The 15,487-nt window shown below is 38.7% G+C and overlaps 1 protein-coding gene across 3 annotated transcripts; it reads right to left on the bottom strand.

Annotated features, from left to right (window-relative positions):
* Positions 1 to 1,420: 1,420 nt before the first annotated feature.
* CHDH (choline dehydrogenase) lies at positions 1,421 to 15,474 on the bottom strand. Of its 3 annotated transcripts, none has more exons than XM_026857489.1 (8): positions 15,408 to 15,474; positions 10,035 to 10,843; positions 9,450 to 9,601; positions 5,498 to 5,627; positions 4,699 to 4,833; positions 3,417 to 3,559; positions 2,504 to 2,606; positions 1,421 to 1,921 (listed from the first exon to the last, which is right to left on the bottom strand). In XM_026857489.1, exons 2-8 carry the CDS (start codon positions 10,786 to 10,788, stop codon positions 1,503 to 1,505), a joined length of 1,836 nt encoding a protein of 611 aa, XP_026713290.1. In that variant the 5' UTR covers positions 10,789 to 10,843; positions 15,408 to 15,474; the 3' UTR covers positions 1,421 to 1,502. The 3 variants fall into 3 exon arrangements, with proteins under 3 accessions (XP_026713290.1, XP_026713289.1, XP_026713288.1); XM_026857488.1 differs by lacking the exon at positions 15,408 to 15,474 and adding an exon at positions 14,062 to 14,114; XM_026857487.1 differs by lacking the exon at positions 15,408 to 15,474 and adding an exon at positions 13,601 to 13,715.
* Positions 15,475 to 15,487: the final 13 nt, after the last annotated feature.

Raw genomic sequence — 15,487 nt, 5'->3', positions numbered from 1 at the left:
GAGAGCAAGCAGCACCAGGTAGAAGTATCTGCCTTAAACATCTGCAGTTGTCCCTCTAGCCAATATCTGAGTCAGCACTTTTTTTGCGATCTGCTCAAATGGTGTCAAATTCCATTTTTTTCTGAAAAAAGTTTATTCTGTTTCCCACAAATCCTGAGCAATCTTAGCTACAGAAGCTTTCACTTTATAATTTGGCAGCTGCTTAGTCAGAAGTTATTTTGGAATGCTTCATAAATCCAAACAATTAATGGAATTTAATTTCATTCAATGAGTTCAGTTTCTTTAGGTTTGTGGGTTTTTTAAAAAACAGTACCTGAAAGTTAGATTGACACAGAAAACAGCCATGAAAGATCATGTATCTTGCTTTACACATCTGAAGGTAGTAAAACAAAAATTTAAGTCCTATATAAAATATAGCATTGGTTCACTGAATAACTTACTGCCTTCTAATTTAAAAAGATCTCTTCCCACATAGCAATATCTGACCTCATGCAGTTATTTTGAGTAACCTTTTATTCTAAATCTAGCTTGGCTGTAATTTTTTTTAATAGAATTTGAGTGATAGCAAGGCACCATTCAGAATATTTGCTGAGAAATATCTTTTGCAAACACTCATCTTTGAGCAAAGACTGGTAACTTTAAGGATGTTACAGAAGTGCAGATCTCTTACTGTGCTAAATGATAAAGTGGTACAACTACCTCAGCTTAAATTGTGAACTGAATTCTACTAAGGTCCTTGTGAAAAAAACAAGGAGAAATACTAGTTTTGCAGTGTATTATCAGCTCCTGTTCTGTATTTTTTAGAAAAATAAGTTTCTGATAAATACGTGTCTTCCTTCTGAATACTATACAGTTAAGAGTGCTAAGGATGGTGAAGTCTAACTGTCGGTGAGGATATGTGCACTGTGCACTCCTCTCAGAGATTTGACAAATTACCGACGTGCAGGTTCCACTCTCTCCTATGAATTCTGATACAAACTACTTTGGCCTGTGAATATAAAATTGCAGAAATGCTTACATTTACTTAACCATTCTGTGCAGGACGTGGGAATTGCTGACTAGCTGTTGTCCAGGGTACCACTCTCACAGCAGTTAAAATCCTTCCTTTAAATAACAAGGCATACCATAATGATTTTCAAAACAGCACACATTAATCTCTTCCATTCTTCATGCAATTGCACAGCATTTCCAGTTTATGTACCCAGCTGTCTTGCCATTTAAAGCTTCTTGTCAACAAAAAATTTGAATTGTACTACAAAAGGTCATGTTTAACTAATATAAGCAGCTTAAGCCAACTGATTAAAAAGAAAAAATAATAGGTAGTCTAATATAAGAGAATGGTTCAAATTAATAGTTATTTTAACAGAATATGTTAAATGTTTAATTTTAAGAGAATATGTTAAATATGTTAATATGTTTTGCATGGTATTGTTCAGTATCAGATACCAACATGCTAATGAAAGCCTAAGTAGCAAAAGATGTGAAAAGATGAGAACATTTGTTTATCTCTGTGTTTCCAAGGTCTTGGGCTTATATACTGGAACATTTTTTTCCTGAAGCGATGGGAGGCCCTTAATTAGATCTGCAGCTTTCTCTGCTATCATAATAGTTGGGGCATTCAAATTTCCACTGACAACACTGGGCATTATTGAAGCATCTACTACTCTCAAGTTTTCAATGCCAATTACTTTTGTTTGGGGGTCAACTACAGCAGTGCTATCTGAACGCTGACCCATTTTACAGGTGCAGGAAGGATGATAAGCACTGTCAGCTTTCTGCCTTATGAAAGCATCTATTTCTTTGTCAGACTGAATGTCGTTTCCTGGTTGAATTTCAGGCCCGCGAAATTTTTCAAAAGCTTTCTGAGCAAAGATCTCTCTGGTCAACTTGACACATTGGCGGAATTCCAAAATATCTCTTTCTGTATGGGAAGAAAATAAGAAAACTGTAAGTACACCCTTAAATTTAGTAATACAGACCAATGCATAACAGAAAAAATAGCGTCAAAGAGAAAAAGTTGGAGGGAAAGTCTCTCACTTGTTGCTGAAAGCCATAATAAAGTAGGATATTTTTCAGAGTCACAGATATTTACACTCACTGTGAACAAAACTGTAATTTATATTGCACAATCCCAAATGGGAATAGGTGAGCTATGAAGAATTGCTCTTTATTTCACTATACTCACTGTCTAATCAAGGACACTAGTCTCAGCACAAAGAAGCAAACTAGATTCATTTCTTCACCAGCAGAAGAGGGGATGAAATGAACAGCGTGATGCAGCAAACACGTGAAGAACCCTGGACTGCATCCCCAGCAGAGAATTCTTTTTGGCTTATAATGTACTTTGTACAATGGCCTCTTTTGATACTAACTGGCTTTCATAAATGAGAAAAAAATAATGCACCAACCAGCACTTCTGAACTGGTGTTGAGCAGATATGAAAATCTGCTACTGAAACAGGCAGGAAGTGAGTTGCCATCAGAGAAGGAGGGGCTGCATTTACCTGTTGACAGGTAGTTAGGCTCAATGATAGGATGGTCATTCGGGTCTGTACTCTTCAGCTTTAGCCAGCCCACACTCGTGCTCCTCATGGGTCCCACGTGGACCTGCAACACCCAGACTATACTCATGACACAATCCCACCAGATATATTTCCAAATTCAGCATTTTTTTTTTCCAATTTGGAGAGTTTTTACAAATCAAGTGAATGGAAACGTTAAAGGGAGATAATGGAAAATGCGTTGAAAAATTTTCTATTTTATATAAATTTGTTGTAAATATGATATTCCATAAGGGGAAGGGAATATAACTGTCTTAGCACTCACAGCTGTTCTTTTAATTTAAAATACAATCATTCCAGTTTGACAGTAGCATAGCTTTCTAATGCAATCAGACCAAATTACTATCGTCACTGAAGAAAAGACATTAGCAAAAAGGAACACAAATATTCAGTGACAGTTTCCCAGCATTAACACTGACTTTAGGATAAAGATCATAGTCTAAACTGGGGCTTGGATTTGTGCTAGCAAATAAATGAGTGGCCTCATACATTCACACATAAACCTCTGTCTAATCTGCAGTGAAACAGAGAAGACCTTGTTTTAGTTTTGCACAGCATCCAGCATGATGCTATTCTAATCAATAGCACTACAGCACTTCAGTAGTGCAAATACTTAAGCAGCAGTTCAGTACTTGCCTGCTTTCCCAGAGATAAAAAGTGATATAATTTTGGTAGCAATATCAAATAACAAGCTCATGGTTTTTCCCTAATGCAGGAGGTTAAGCCAGCTCTTTTGTATTAAACTGAATGAAGTGTTTTTCAGTATATAGCCAAATTATCAATAATTATAGCAGAATGTAAGCCTCCTTACTAATCACTGCAGAACATTAACGGATTACGTTCTTCAGCAACTCACCTGGTAAGCTTCCATTGTGGAAGCAACACGACCATGATCAATCACCTGAGAAGGGAGAAAGTGGAACTGAATGTCAGGGTGAGGAACCCCTGGTTCACTTCGGATAAAACCACCAGATTCTAAGTGGGCAGTGGCTCCCTCACCTACAGAGTGTAAATGAGAGAGAAAATTCCATTAAAAGACCTCAGAAAAGCAAGAAATCCACTTCTTAGCCTTTGGTTTCACAACTATGAATAATTTCTATATACACTGGCAATTGCGAGGAACACAAATCCATTAAGAACAGCTTGCAATTTAAGCAATATGCATCACTTTCATCTGCTATTTAATCACTAGATAAATGTAAATATGCAGAACTTTGGAAACCCCACTTATCAGAGTGTGGGGCGTTACAGTTATCTCACTGTGACTGGCAGGCCTCAGGTCTATAACTCCAGGGGCAGGTTTGGTCCCAGGAGCCCAACAGGTGTGGAGGGGACTGCCTGCACCACCCCAGCACCACTGTGCTGCCCCAGCAGCCACGTGTCACAGGCAGAGCGTCACAGCACCTGTCTTGCCAGGGAAAGATGAAGAGCCTGCCATGCCCCTCATATCATGGTATTTTCACATCCCTTTAAAACCACGAGCTAGCCCTCAATATTTACCTCCATGGTAAAAAGCCACATGTACCCAAAGTAAATTGTCAAATACTAACAAGAATTCAGCAAGTGATGAAGACCTCAGCTTTGGCCAAACTATTTAACTGATTTCAAGGATTACTTTTACAGATTCTTTTTAAGGTACAACTTACACCTGGGTTACTGTAAAATCAGTGTGTCAGGTTAATAAAAGCACTTTCTGATTTACGTGCAAGCCTGAAGGGTTCTGATCAGAGCAACAAACTAATTCTTTTGGGGCAATTATACAGAACACTTAATTCAGTTCCACAATATTCTTTTATTGGCATGGTATCTATTTCAAACAGAATTTTTTCTTAATTTCTTTTTACAACAGCTTTTCTTAGTAGCACCAAGATTTTTAAATGTAGAATTTTTCTTAAGAGAGATATGAAAATATTAAAAACCAAGCATATAAAAACCTTCCTTGTTACCTAAAATGCAGTAACTGTATTAAAATATTCTGATTTAGAAAAAAAAAATAGTTCATTTACAATCTCCAGTTATTTCCCAGAACATGAAGAAAAAAACATATGAAGGCTCCCAGACTTTTAAATTCATGGATAAAAGGCTGTCATAGATCTAAATCAATCACTGGTAGAATAATTGCATACTTTGCTTCATACCTGTAAATTTCCAAAGCCATTCTAGGCCAATCCTCACCATGTTAACTGGCTTTTGGGCATTATATAGAGTAATAGGTTTGGTGCACTTTTGCTGGACGTACACTTCTAAATGATCTTGAAGGTTCTGGCCTACTCCTGGTGGGGAGTAGAAAGGGGGCGGAGGGAGAAGAAAGGGAAAATGAAAGTTACTTCATACAGAACAATTATATACAACATTTGCAACCAGAAATCGGCATAAATGGGAACTAAACTAACCTCTTACAAGGGCAGTGATGACTGGGACCAAGACCATGAGTCATAACAACCTTTTGCTCATGTCAAAATAAGGTTTTACATAAACATAGCATAACTAGGATGAAAATAAAACAGTTAAATGGCAGACTGTCACTTGTTCTAAAATTGCCAGATAGGACTTCTAAAGACAGTACTAGCTTTTCTAGTTTTAAGGTAAAGTTCATGCTATTCCTTCTATCTCTGAATATATATGACAGTAGGAGTTCATACAATCTGTTGTTGATCAAAACTCATTCAAAATTCTAAATGTTAAATATGCTGCTTTAAGAGTACTCAGTGGCATTTTTCAGAAAGGCATTTTTCACTATCAAATGTAGTGAAGAATGTGTAGGAGTTTATTGCTCAGTTCTAAAATCAATGCATGTTTCCACTGATTTGTAACACTTACGTTTCAGTCCATGCAACCTGACAGAAAGACAACTGCATTTCACGGGTTCATTTCATTTAATGGTTTTTGAATTGCATCCAGAGGAAGAGGTAAGGTTAAAAGAAAAAATAAAATTACCAGGAAGATGGCAAACAACAGGGATCCCCAGTTTTTTTAGATCATCTGCATTGCCAATCCCAGACAACATAAGCAGCTGTGGGGAATTTATGGCACCTCCACTTAAAATAACTTCTTTACTGGCAAAAGCCTAAAAGGAAATGAGCACAAAAGTCCTAACATTATTAAGCCTGATCTGAATGCAAGAAACATGTCAAGAGCTTCTGTTCAGATATGCAATTCTGATCCAGATTAGACACCCTTCCCTTATATTTTTCTCATTCTAAATATATTCCTATTTTGCCAGAAGTTTCTGCAGAGTTAAATGATCAAGCTTTTGCTTTGATCATTTCTGTATTTATTCGCATGTTTCCAATCCGCTCAAACCGTACGGCACACAAACATTCAGCTCAGCCAGTACCATGGCTGCCAATAAACTCCTCTGCTACTTGCCAGGAAAGAAGTACCCTATGGCACTCGGATCAGTCAGCTAAACGTCCCTTCCATTTTCAATACCCATTTGTAATTAACACCGAAACTCCTAAGGAAGATTTTGAACTCAGAGACATGCTAACTCAAAAATACTCAAGACCTTATTTTCTTAATTCAACCAAGACTTATGTTTGGTTTCTTAGCTCACTGTAGTCCTCAGAAAGCCCCTCAACCACTAAAGCACTTCTGAGAAAACTCTGACTGAGATAGATATAGATATATATATATATATATAAAATTCTGTTTTGCTGACAGACTTTTCACCAAATAGTTTGAGTCTGAACCTTGAGCTGGTCATGATACAGGCTGCTAAACTATTTGACTCGGTTTTCTGTGTTACATAGTTCTTTTTCTAGAACGTTCTCTGCAAGCATTTTTGGCACATCTTTCCAAGGATTTCTGCCCCAAAATATTTTAGTTCAGCAATACCAAAATCCTGCTCTGTGTCATCTGTATCTGGGGGCTACATCTTCCCTGTTGCCACATCTCTTAAATTTAGGATCAGAACTACATTAAAAGGGAAAACTGTGTGGAGTAAGAAAATAATGATACCCTCCTCCTCTTCCCTTTACTCTTTGAAAGAGAATGATGTGGGTGAACCCAACCTTGTTCAAACTATCCCTTTCTATTCCAGTGAGATGACTCATGAACACCCACACATTGGATGCACTCTGTCCCCTCTAGTTGAACTGTTGAACTGTTCCCTGTTGAAATGTAAGATATCATTTGTATACACACTGAGTTATGTAGTTGATTACAAACTGATTATTAACTCTTGCACATTAGAAATAAATTATTCAAGACCCACCTGTCCTTAAGAAAGAACAAGTGCACCACAGAAGAAACAGAAAGTAAGCAACAATTTATATTTAACGCCAATTCTAATGTTGCCTAAGCTAGTCCAATGTTTTGAAGCAATACACGATTGCAAAACTCATACCATAACATTTGTCTGTGAATTCTAATATATCAGTGTGGCCACAGTGAGCAAAAAATAGATGAAGCACACAATTATGCCCCTGAACTTCCTCTCATTAGCAAGCAAAACCCACAAGGGGTAGAGGAAGCATATTTAGTATTGCTCATCTGCACTCTCCACTTTTCTAGAGTGTAAGGTGCTATCATGAGTAGCTGCTTGTTTTTATTTTAGATGAGACATTTAGCTTCTAAAGCAACATCTTAAAGTGCTACTTTTCCCTGTAGTACAATGAAGTGTTAACAGATTAGCACGGGGTGTATATAAGTGTATATTAATTTGTAGTAATCCTGTCCTTTTTTGAATGACACCTCACCTATACAGAATGATGGTGAGACTGTTGCTAGTAATAAGATCAAAACACAGAAAGAAGAAAAATTTTTATAAATTGTCTCCACACTATTTATCTGATATTGCTGACAGATAGCTGGTGCTGGTATTTTTTGTTCATTATTGTTCTGCTCCAGGCAATCATTAGTATGGTAAGACTAATACACAGCATATCGGGAACTGCTGAATCAATACCTAGATTTGTTATTTTGCATGTTACACAAATATAACTTATTTATATTTTCTATGGTATACACAGACCTGGTGCCAGTTTGTTCTGGGTAGCATTCAAATGATGCTTGTTCGGTCTATGCTGGCTGCAGTCAGCACTGTAGTTATTCCTAGCCCACATACAGTCTTTCATTGAGCTTAAAGCTAACATGCAAAGAGGAAAAACTGACTTTGAAACATTTTTGTATAGATTATTTAGTCTATGATACATTAAAAATAGTTTTCCCCTTTAAATGCACTTTTCTGCTTGATTCTGAAGTCAGAAACTCCAGGAATGTACAATTTACCCTCCTTACTTTTGTCAGAGAGCTTACTGGAGTCCTGGGAGCCCTCCAGGACCACACTGTCTACTGAAATAACTATTAAGTCTGGCTTGATGAATAGGTTTTAAATCATGCTTGAATCAATTTGTAATGATCTTTTAACTTTACTGATGACTGACGTAAAAGAGATCCTATCAATAGACTGTAAAAACAAAAACACTTTAATGTAATCAAGTGTTTCATTTTGATGTTCATAACATAATAAAATTATTAGCTCTTCCATCCTGACAGGTAAAATTTTCCAGAAAGTAAAAGCAGACAAGTCCTGAAATTTTGATTTTGGGGGAAAAACAAAGAAGGGAAATACTTTGAAGGTGTACTTTTTATGATATATGCTATAAATATGATATATATCATTCACTATAATGTATACATATGTTAATACATGTATATGTATACAGATGTATGAAAATTCATAGCAATTAAAGACTTTTGCAATTAAAGTGGTTCAGTATTCAGAAAGTCTTTGATCATATATAATTAGCTTTCCAAGACCTTCTTCAACAAAATTAATCTTGATAATGGCACAAGAACAGCCAGTAGCCACTGGTTTTGCAGACATTTAATAGCTCATGAAATAAATTAAATTTTCTGCAACTTTTGTTTTACGTTGTTAAAATTATTATAATTGCCAATCCACTTAGAAAACAACAGATTTGCTTTGTGCATTAGAAAATGAAAGAACACTTTATACTGCATCTTAACTTTTAGCAGGTGTTCAGTCACAGAACACTTGTCTATTGGGTCTTGTAAGCCTTACGGAACTCAAACCACTAAAATTTGTACTCTCCTCTCTTTAGAATATTACTATTACACTTTTTAATTGTTTTATAATTGTTTATGACTAAATATCTGAAGTTATTTACATACAAATCACTTTTAGGCAATCTCCTAGTTACTACTCCATAATCAAGTGTAATAGTAAAGAATTAAGGGAAATGAGAATGTTTTAGGTCTTATAGAAGTCAGTGGATTGAAAGCTGCATAAAATTGTTTGTCCACAGAGTTAAGTTGTAATGGCAATTCAAGCTTCCTTCCACATGATCACGTGTTCAGTGGAAGTTGGACTGAAACTGAAAAAATATTCATTCCACAACCAACCATAAGGCACATTTCATCATTGTATCATCATTATTATCTCAAAACTCAATACACAGTGGCAAAGTAGAAGCAACTGACTCGTTATTGTATCTCTTGAGCCATTCAGATTTCAGTATCTAGCTTTTACAGTTTTTCTATGCCAGATCAGCATTTTCAGAATTGTTTTTAAGAACCACCAGCACTCAGCACACTAGTCAATACGCCAAGATGGTGCATGACACCATAGGTTCCAGGCAGAAACCTTACGCAACACTCTTGCATAACATCAAGTTATGGCTTGGCCCCTCAGTCCCGAGAGACAGAAATATAATGGAGATACTCATCTCTAAAACTATACAGCTGAGATCTCACCTACTGTCAAGTAACTGACAAGGAATCATACACTGGAAGAGAAAACAGCAGCTGAAAAGCAGACATTTTGCATAGTAAAGTACCATTTTTTAAAAAAGTTTGTTTTTTAAAAAAAAAATAAATTTGCTTTGACTCATATATTCCATACTGGAAGATCAAAATCTCTTACCTTTTTCCTTTGTCCATTTTTCACATATTCAACACCAATGGATTTTGTTCCTTGAAACAAGATTTTTGTTACAAGTGTCTTCTCTGCAACTGACAAATTTGGGCGTGATAAGGCTGGGCGAAGGTAAGCACTAGCTGTGCTCCATCTTTGACCTACAATGCATATTTACATTAAACGTCAAAACAGTCATACTCAGCATTCTTCAAGATTTTGGATATTTACAGATGGAAAACCTTCATAGCGTTAATAGAGTTCAAAGCAAAGGTGATCTGATGTAATACCTAAAGATTTTATTTTAACATAAAAAAATGTCACAATGACATTCTGAAAACCCACTCTCCTTGCCAGATTTAACTGTGAATCAAGGCTTGCATGCCAATGCAATTTTCAATGAAATACACACTAGGCTAATAACAAACTGCTGTGAAATGAACAGGGTGTAAATATAGAGTGCCATTGCTGTTCAGTCATCTAAACACCTGAATGGCATTCAGTGCAGATTTATGTCTGTATTCCAAAATGCTTTCAGAAGTACCACTGGTGTGTCAGACATACAGATTACTTAAGGACCCCTGAATGATTTACCTTGGTGTATAGTCATGTCCATCCAGCCAAATCCTTCTTGCTGATAGCCATTCATGTCCTCTGTGAAGGGATACCCAGCTTGCTGGGTTGCCTCCAGGAACGCATGATGAAGAGGGTGGTTCGTTTTCCCTCTTGACACATGCAGGGGTCCATTTCCACCTCTGTACTGATCTGGCCCCAGTTCATGTGTCTGTGCCTTCTTAAAATAGGGCAAGCAATGTTCATAGTCCCATCCTATAGCCCCTTCTCTGCTCCATCGATTATAATCTTCTGCGTGCCCACGAATGTACACCATAGCATTGAGAGATGAGGAGCCACCCCACACTCTTCCTCGAGGCCAGTACATAATTCGGTTATCCATGTGCTTTTGTGATGTTGTGTGATAATACCAGTTAAATTTCTCATCACAGAGGTTGTAAGTTAATGCAGCAGGCATATGAATCTTCCACATCAGTCTTTTACTACCTAGAAGGGTATCTTTAGGGCCTGCTTCCAAAAGCAGTACAGTACTGAGAGGGTCTTCAGTCAGCCTGTTGGCTAATACACACCCTGCTGATCCAGCTCCAACAATGACATAATCATAAGAGTTTGTCTTTTCAGAACTAAGTTGAGATGAATTACGTGAAATTTTGAATTGTTGTTCACTGATGCCCAAAAAGTTCTTTAATACGTGTGCCTTAAACAGAGTTCCTGTTACCTTGTGCACCTGATTCACAGGACTGCAACATTTAACTCCTTTCATTAAGTATGACATCTTTACTGATAGTATCAATCTTGCAGAATTTCTAGCAAAAATCCAGTGTTTTACCCTAGAAAAACAAACAAAAATCCTCATTAAGATGTAAGCATTAATACAGTGCATGACCTCTAAAATGTCAGTCATTTTCAGGTAAAAGTGATATACTTTACCCATTCTCGCTATCCAAAAGGTTAACAACAATGCCCATAAACCAAAGAACATTTACTCTGAAGCTTGTTGTCTTACTGTTGGAAGTGTGGGAAAAGCAAAACAGTAAAAAATCTTCAAAACACACATTTCCCTAACACATGGTGCCCAGCACACAGGACGGGATGGAGATCCAGTGATTTGTGTTGCCTTGGCACCAGGGAGGAATGTGAAGCAAGGTGGAGGCTGTGCGGTCCCGTTCTTCCACTTTTCTCAAGGAACATTTGACATGACTATGCAGATTTATCTCCTGCTCTTCCCCTCCTCTTGAGCACTGTTTTGCAGTACTCTGTGGATCTTATCTCTCATTCTTCCTCTTTTCCCACAAAACCAGCGCACACCTTGCAGGAAGGTGCTGTGTTGTTACTCAAGAAACAGTGGCTTGACTGCAGTCCCACCCACTCACACAGACATACTTAGATAAATACCACCCCAAGTTTGTATCTAACTCAGAGGGACAATAATCCAATACCAAGTCGGAGGGACAGATCAACAGGTTTGCTTCTCGCCCCCCCAGAAGGGACACCTTTTGCTAAGATTTGGGCCCTTGGCTACGCTGAATGATCACCTGGGAATTAAGTGTGTGTGATCGCAATTGGGTTTTTTGTGTAGTGCTATGTAGCTAACCTGCAGTTTGTGCAATTATCATAGGCAATCTTAAAGAATCTGTAGATGTTGCATAAGAATAAACCGTACTATTCATGACCCTGACTGCTTCTCTTGAGTGCAGCTGGACCTACAGCATGCGGGCTGTTCGTGCATCTGGTGTCAGGCCTACAGTTACAACCATAACTGTCATACCTATTAAGAGATAAATTGAACCACCCCTAGCCCCTCTAATCTGAGGACTGGCTAGAATGCAAGGGGATTCATCTCTTACCAAATTAATTCATTACCTTAAATGCAACACTTGTTATTCTTTTAGTGCAGCCTGTGGCACCAGTCCAGTGGCATACTATCTTGTATTATATGCAGCCTGATTTTGATTTGCTTCTTGTTCCTGAGATAGATACATGAAGCACATTTTCAAGTATTTGCCGGAACCATAAAGGATGGAAACCTTTGCTTACCTTGTAGTCTCTATTTATCTGTCTCTAGTAGGCAAAAATTTAAGAAAACCAAGAATTCCATAAACTGTAAGTTTGTGACAGCCAGTGATACTGCAGAGCCAGTTCACAACAATGGAAATTACAAGTAGGGCCACGGTAGCTGCTGCCAGACCAAATCTAGGGCAACGTCTCTACAAAACACATCTATAATGGTAAAACTCTTTTTCAGCTGTCCCTAAGGTGAAAAACTGTTGGGTTTTGAGGTATATCTTCTAACATAGGAAAGGCAAAAGTGTGCATCTGTGGCTTTCTACCTTGTTACTAAAACCAGATCCTGCAGGAGTGCTCTGAGGACACTTACAATCAATACCACCAGATTCTTAGGCTGAGTAGGCATGACAATTTTTTCACTTTCAGAAAAGCCTGTGAGCCTTGCAAGCAACACAGGTTTAGCTCTGTGTTGCATAGATTCAGGTACAGGGACCAAACGCAAGATTTTCACAGCCTATGTAAGTGTTACAGGTACCAATGCTACTGGCCAGTCTGAAGTGTGTTTCTCTTGCTCTCTTCCCTTGAAACCATTCCTCTTGGTAAAAACAATTAGTGAAAATGGATATCCTCTGGCTGTATATAGTATTTCTCCCTGGCCCATGGCTTCAGTTGCCTCAAATTCTAGAGGCAGCAACTTATCTAGAGACTGTTACACTGTAATGCACTGCCTATCTTAAAAAGATAAGGAAGCTTTCTCCTGGAAACATATTGAATACTGTATTATGTTTGTGAAAGCTAATCTTTCAGAAGTAAATTAGGGTGTTAATGTTAACTTTCATACATTCAAGTTTCATAGTTATCCAGTATTTTGTAATACAACCCCTTCACTTTTACAAAGCCTATGTGTTTTTTTCACTAAAGGAAAACGTGTTAATGAATGAATGAAATAATCAGCTTTTTCTTACTAAAAGGTGGAACAGAACTGTACTCATTTTCTTGGGTGAAACTCGACAATGTACAGTTTGCGAGAGCACACATGAGCTCTTAAGGCCCAACCTGTATTGAAGGGGTTGGTGTCAAGGACTGAGATCATGAAGTCCTGAAATGAGAACATGATACTTCTCTCTAAAATAATCTATGTAGTTCTGTGGTGTACATGGGTTTATCACAGTTCAGGTTCCTCTGCAGAAGATAGTCTTGTGGAATCTTGTAGGAGCCCCTCTTTGAACAAGAGAACATCAGTCAAGAAGCAACCTAATGCATCTTTGCTCTCAACTTTCCCTTACTTCTATCTTACTTTTTTGCCAGGGAGAATTTTCAACCTGTTCAGAGTTCTTAAGAAGTGTATTTCAGTGAGAATGTGTTTTTTCCAGTAACTGGAAAAAATCAAGTTGTTACCCTAATAGGTAGAGTCATCTGATGCTCTGAGATGTGCTGGGGAAGCTGACCAAACTTACCCAGTAGGGAACTATAGTTTTATGGCCAGCTCTATTAAATATTGTAGTGGCTATGTCAAAACAAAGTATGTAGAAATAGGGAGGTTTACACAACATGGTTCTACTGGAATGCCCTGTACTTACCCCCAAAAGTTGTATTTTACGTCTTACTGGATATTACTGCATGTCTTTATCTTCATTCTCACAGATCATGACCCCTTTATGAATATGTGGCAAGATGTTCCTCAGGAATCAGTGAATGGACTTGCAGATATACATATGGCTACAGCATAAAATATATTCTCTGTATTGCACTACAGCTCCAAAATCTGGAGCTCTTTTTTTAAAAGTATGTATTTGCAGACATTATTACCATTGAGCAGGGCCTATAGACAGTGGTCTGACAAGAATGAGAGCAGGAGCATCTCAGCAGGGACTTTCTGTTGCTATAATTTAATATGGTATCTAGACCTACACCAGGTAGCTAGAAGTGGGCAGTGGAGTTCTGAAGTTTGTTTGGGGCTCCCTGCATCATTGTAACACATTTCTGAATGCAATCAGGCTTGCAGGAGAAATAAAGCCTGATGTAACCCGTGGATACCTACCATTGCAACTCCACAGGTGTTGATTTGGGACTTTTCTAAGGGACAGTGAAGCTGTGAAAGGTGAAGAATATGTTACTTCACTTTTTTATAAAGGGGAAAGACAAAAAGACATGTAAGAGCCTGTGCAGGGCATCTAAGGACTCAGTTGGCTTGCCCTCTAAGAAAGCTAAGCAAAAATGTTAGGATTCAGTCCAGGGACCTTACTCCTAGACTTCTATATTTAAAGGGCTCACGGTTCACAACAAAGGAGAGTAGGTATCCTGCATGCATAGAGGGGATATATTAAAAAAGGGATGATAATGATGTGGTTCGGTACATGGATGAGGTGGCTAATCTAAAAAAGTCACAGGGCAGTGGGCATCATTACTGTCACCCAGTCAGAGCTGTCCTGTTCTGTGATAAAACTGGAAATAAAATGGATCCAAAAAAATGTACCGAGACGGTTAGGGTACCCACTGTCTAGGCTAGAAGGCTGAATTATCAGCCAATAAAGCTAAATCCAATGTTCCTTTTAAGTAGCTGAAGTATTTCCAACCTACTCCACAACATACGTTTGTCAGTTTTACAGCTAGATGTTATTTCATGTTTTTATTTGCTTTTTGGGTGGGGTTGTTTTACATCAAATGGAACAGGACTGACAGAGTAAGATTTAAAAGATACATTGCAAAGAGTGAGTTGGGAGTAAAGTCACTCATCAATATCCTGGTCATAATATTCAAGTGACTGAGAATCAGTATGTAGATGATTCACAGATTTCTGTGCTTTTAAGTTCTGAAGTGCGTAAGTCAAAAATCAAGCCATTCTGATTTAAATCCAACATATGCAGTTGAATTGAACAGACTAAAACACTAGTTTCAACGCACAATTCTTTTTGTCATATAGTTCCATACCCACCCGCACCTACACATGGCCCTATCCTACCCCAGGTCCTCTAAGCCCATCATGAGGCAATGGTCACTGGGGCTGAAACTTTACTCGCTGTCCTATTTTGCCAGGGCCAAACCAGTAATATCCTCTCTAACAGATGGAAAATACGTCCCTCTCCTGGCGCGGTCCAACACCGCGGACAGTACGTGGTGCAGCAGAGCAGTGGGACCTCCGCTGGGCATCTCCCCTTCCCCGCGCTGCCTGAGCCCTGTGCCGGAGGCGGGCGGCACCGCTCCGCAGGTGACTCGTGCTTGCCCCACCCGCCCCGCTGCAGACTGTGCACAGGGTTTGAATTCATCTGCTGCGGGAGGGGTTGGGGGAACTTCCCCTTCGGTCCTGCCGGTAAGAAAGTTCACTCACTTACAGAAATCCTGGGGTGAGCTTCATTTCCGCGGCTGAAACGGTTCCAGCCCACTTACCTCCGCGCTTCCTCCGTTATGAGCAGTCGTGGCTGCCGGCCCGGGGCGCCGGGCCGCTGCGAGCTCCTGCAGACCCGGCT

This window comes from Athene cunicularia (genome assembly GCF_003259725.1).
Source record: "Athene cunicularia isolate RWA chromosome 12 unlocalized genomic scaffold, athCun1 chr12_part1, whole genome shotgun sequence".
NCBI lineage: Eukaryota > Metazoa > Chordata > Aves > Strigiformes > Strigidae > Athene > Athene cunicularia.
Note: the sequence above shows the minus strand (reverse complement) of the source record. Positions and strands in the feature narration are given on the sequence as shown.

Coding starts and splice junctions, on each gene's coding strand:
- CHDH (XM_026857489.1), bottom strand. CDS start 10,788: ATGTCATACTTAATGAAAGGAGTTAAATGTTGCAGTCCTGTGAATCAG. Junction 5,628..9,449: donor AAAATGGACAAAGGAAAAAG/GTAAGAGATTTT, acceptor ATTTCCTTTTAG/GCTTTTGCCAGTAAAGAAGT. Junction 2,607..3,416: donor CCACAATGGAAGCTTACCAG/GTGAGTTGCTGA, acceptor TGGGTGTTGCAG/GTCCACGTGGGACCCATGAG.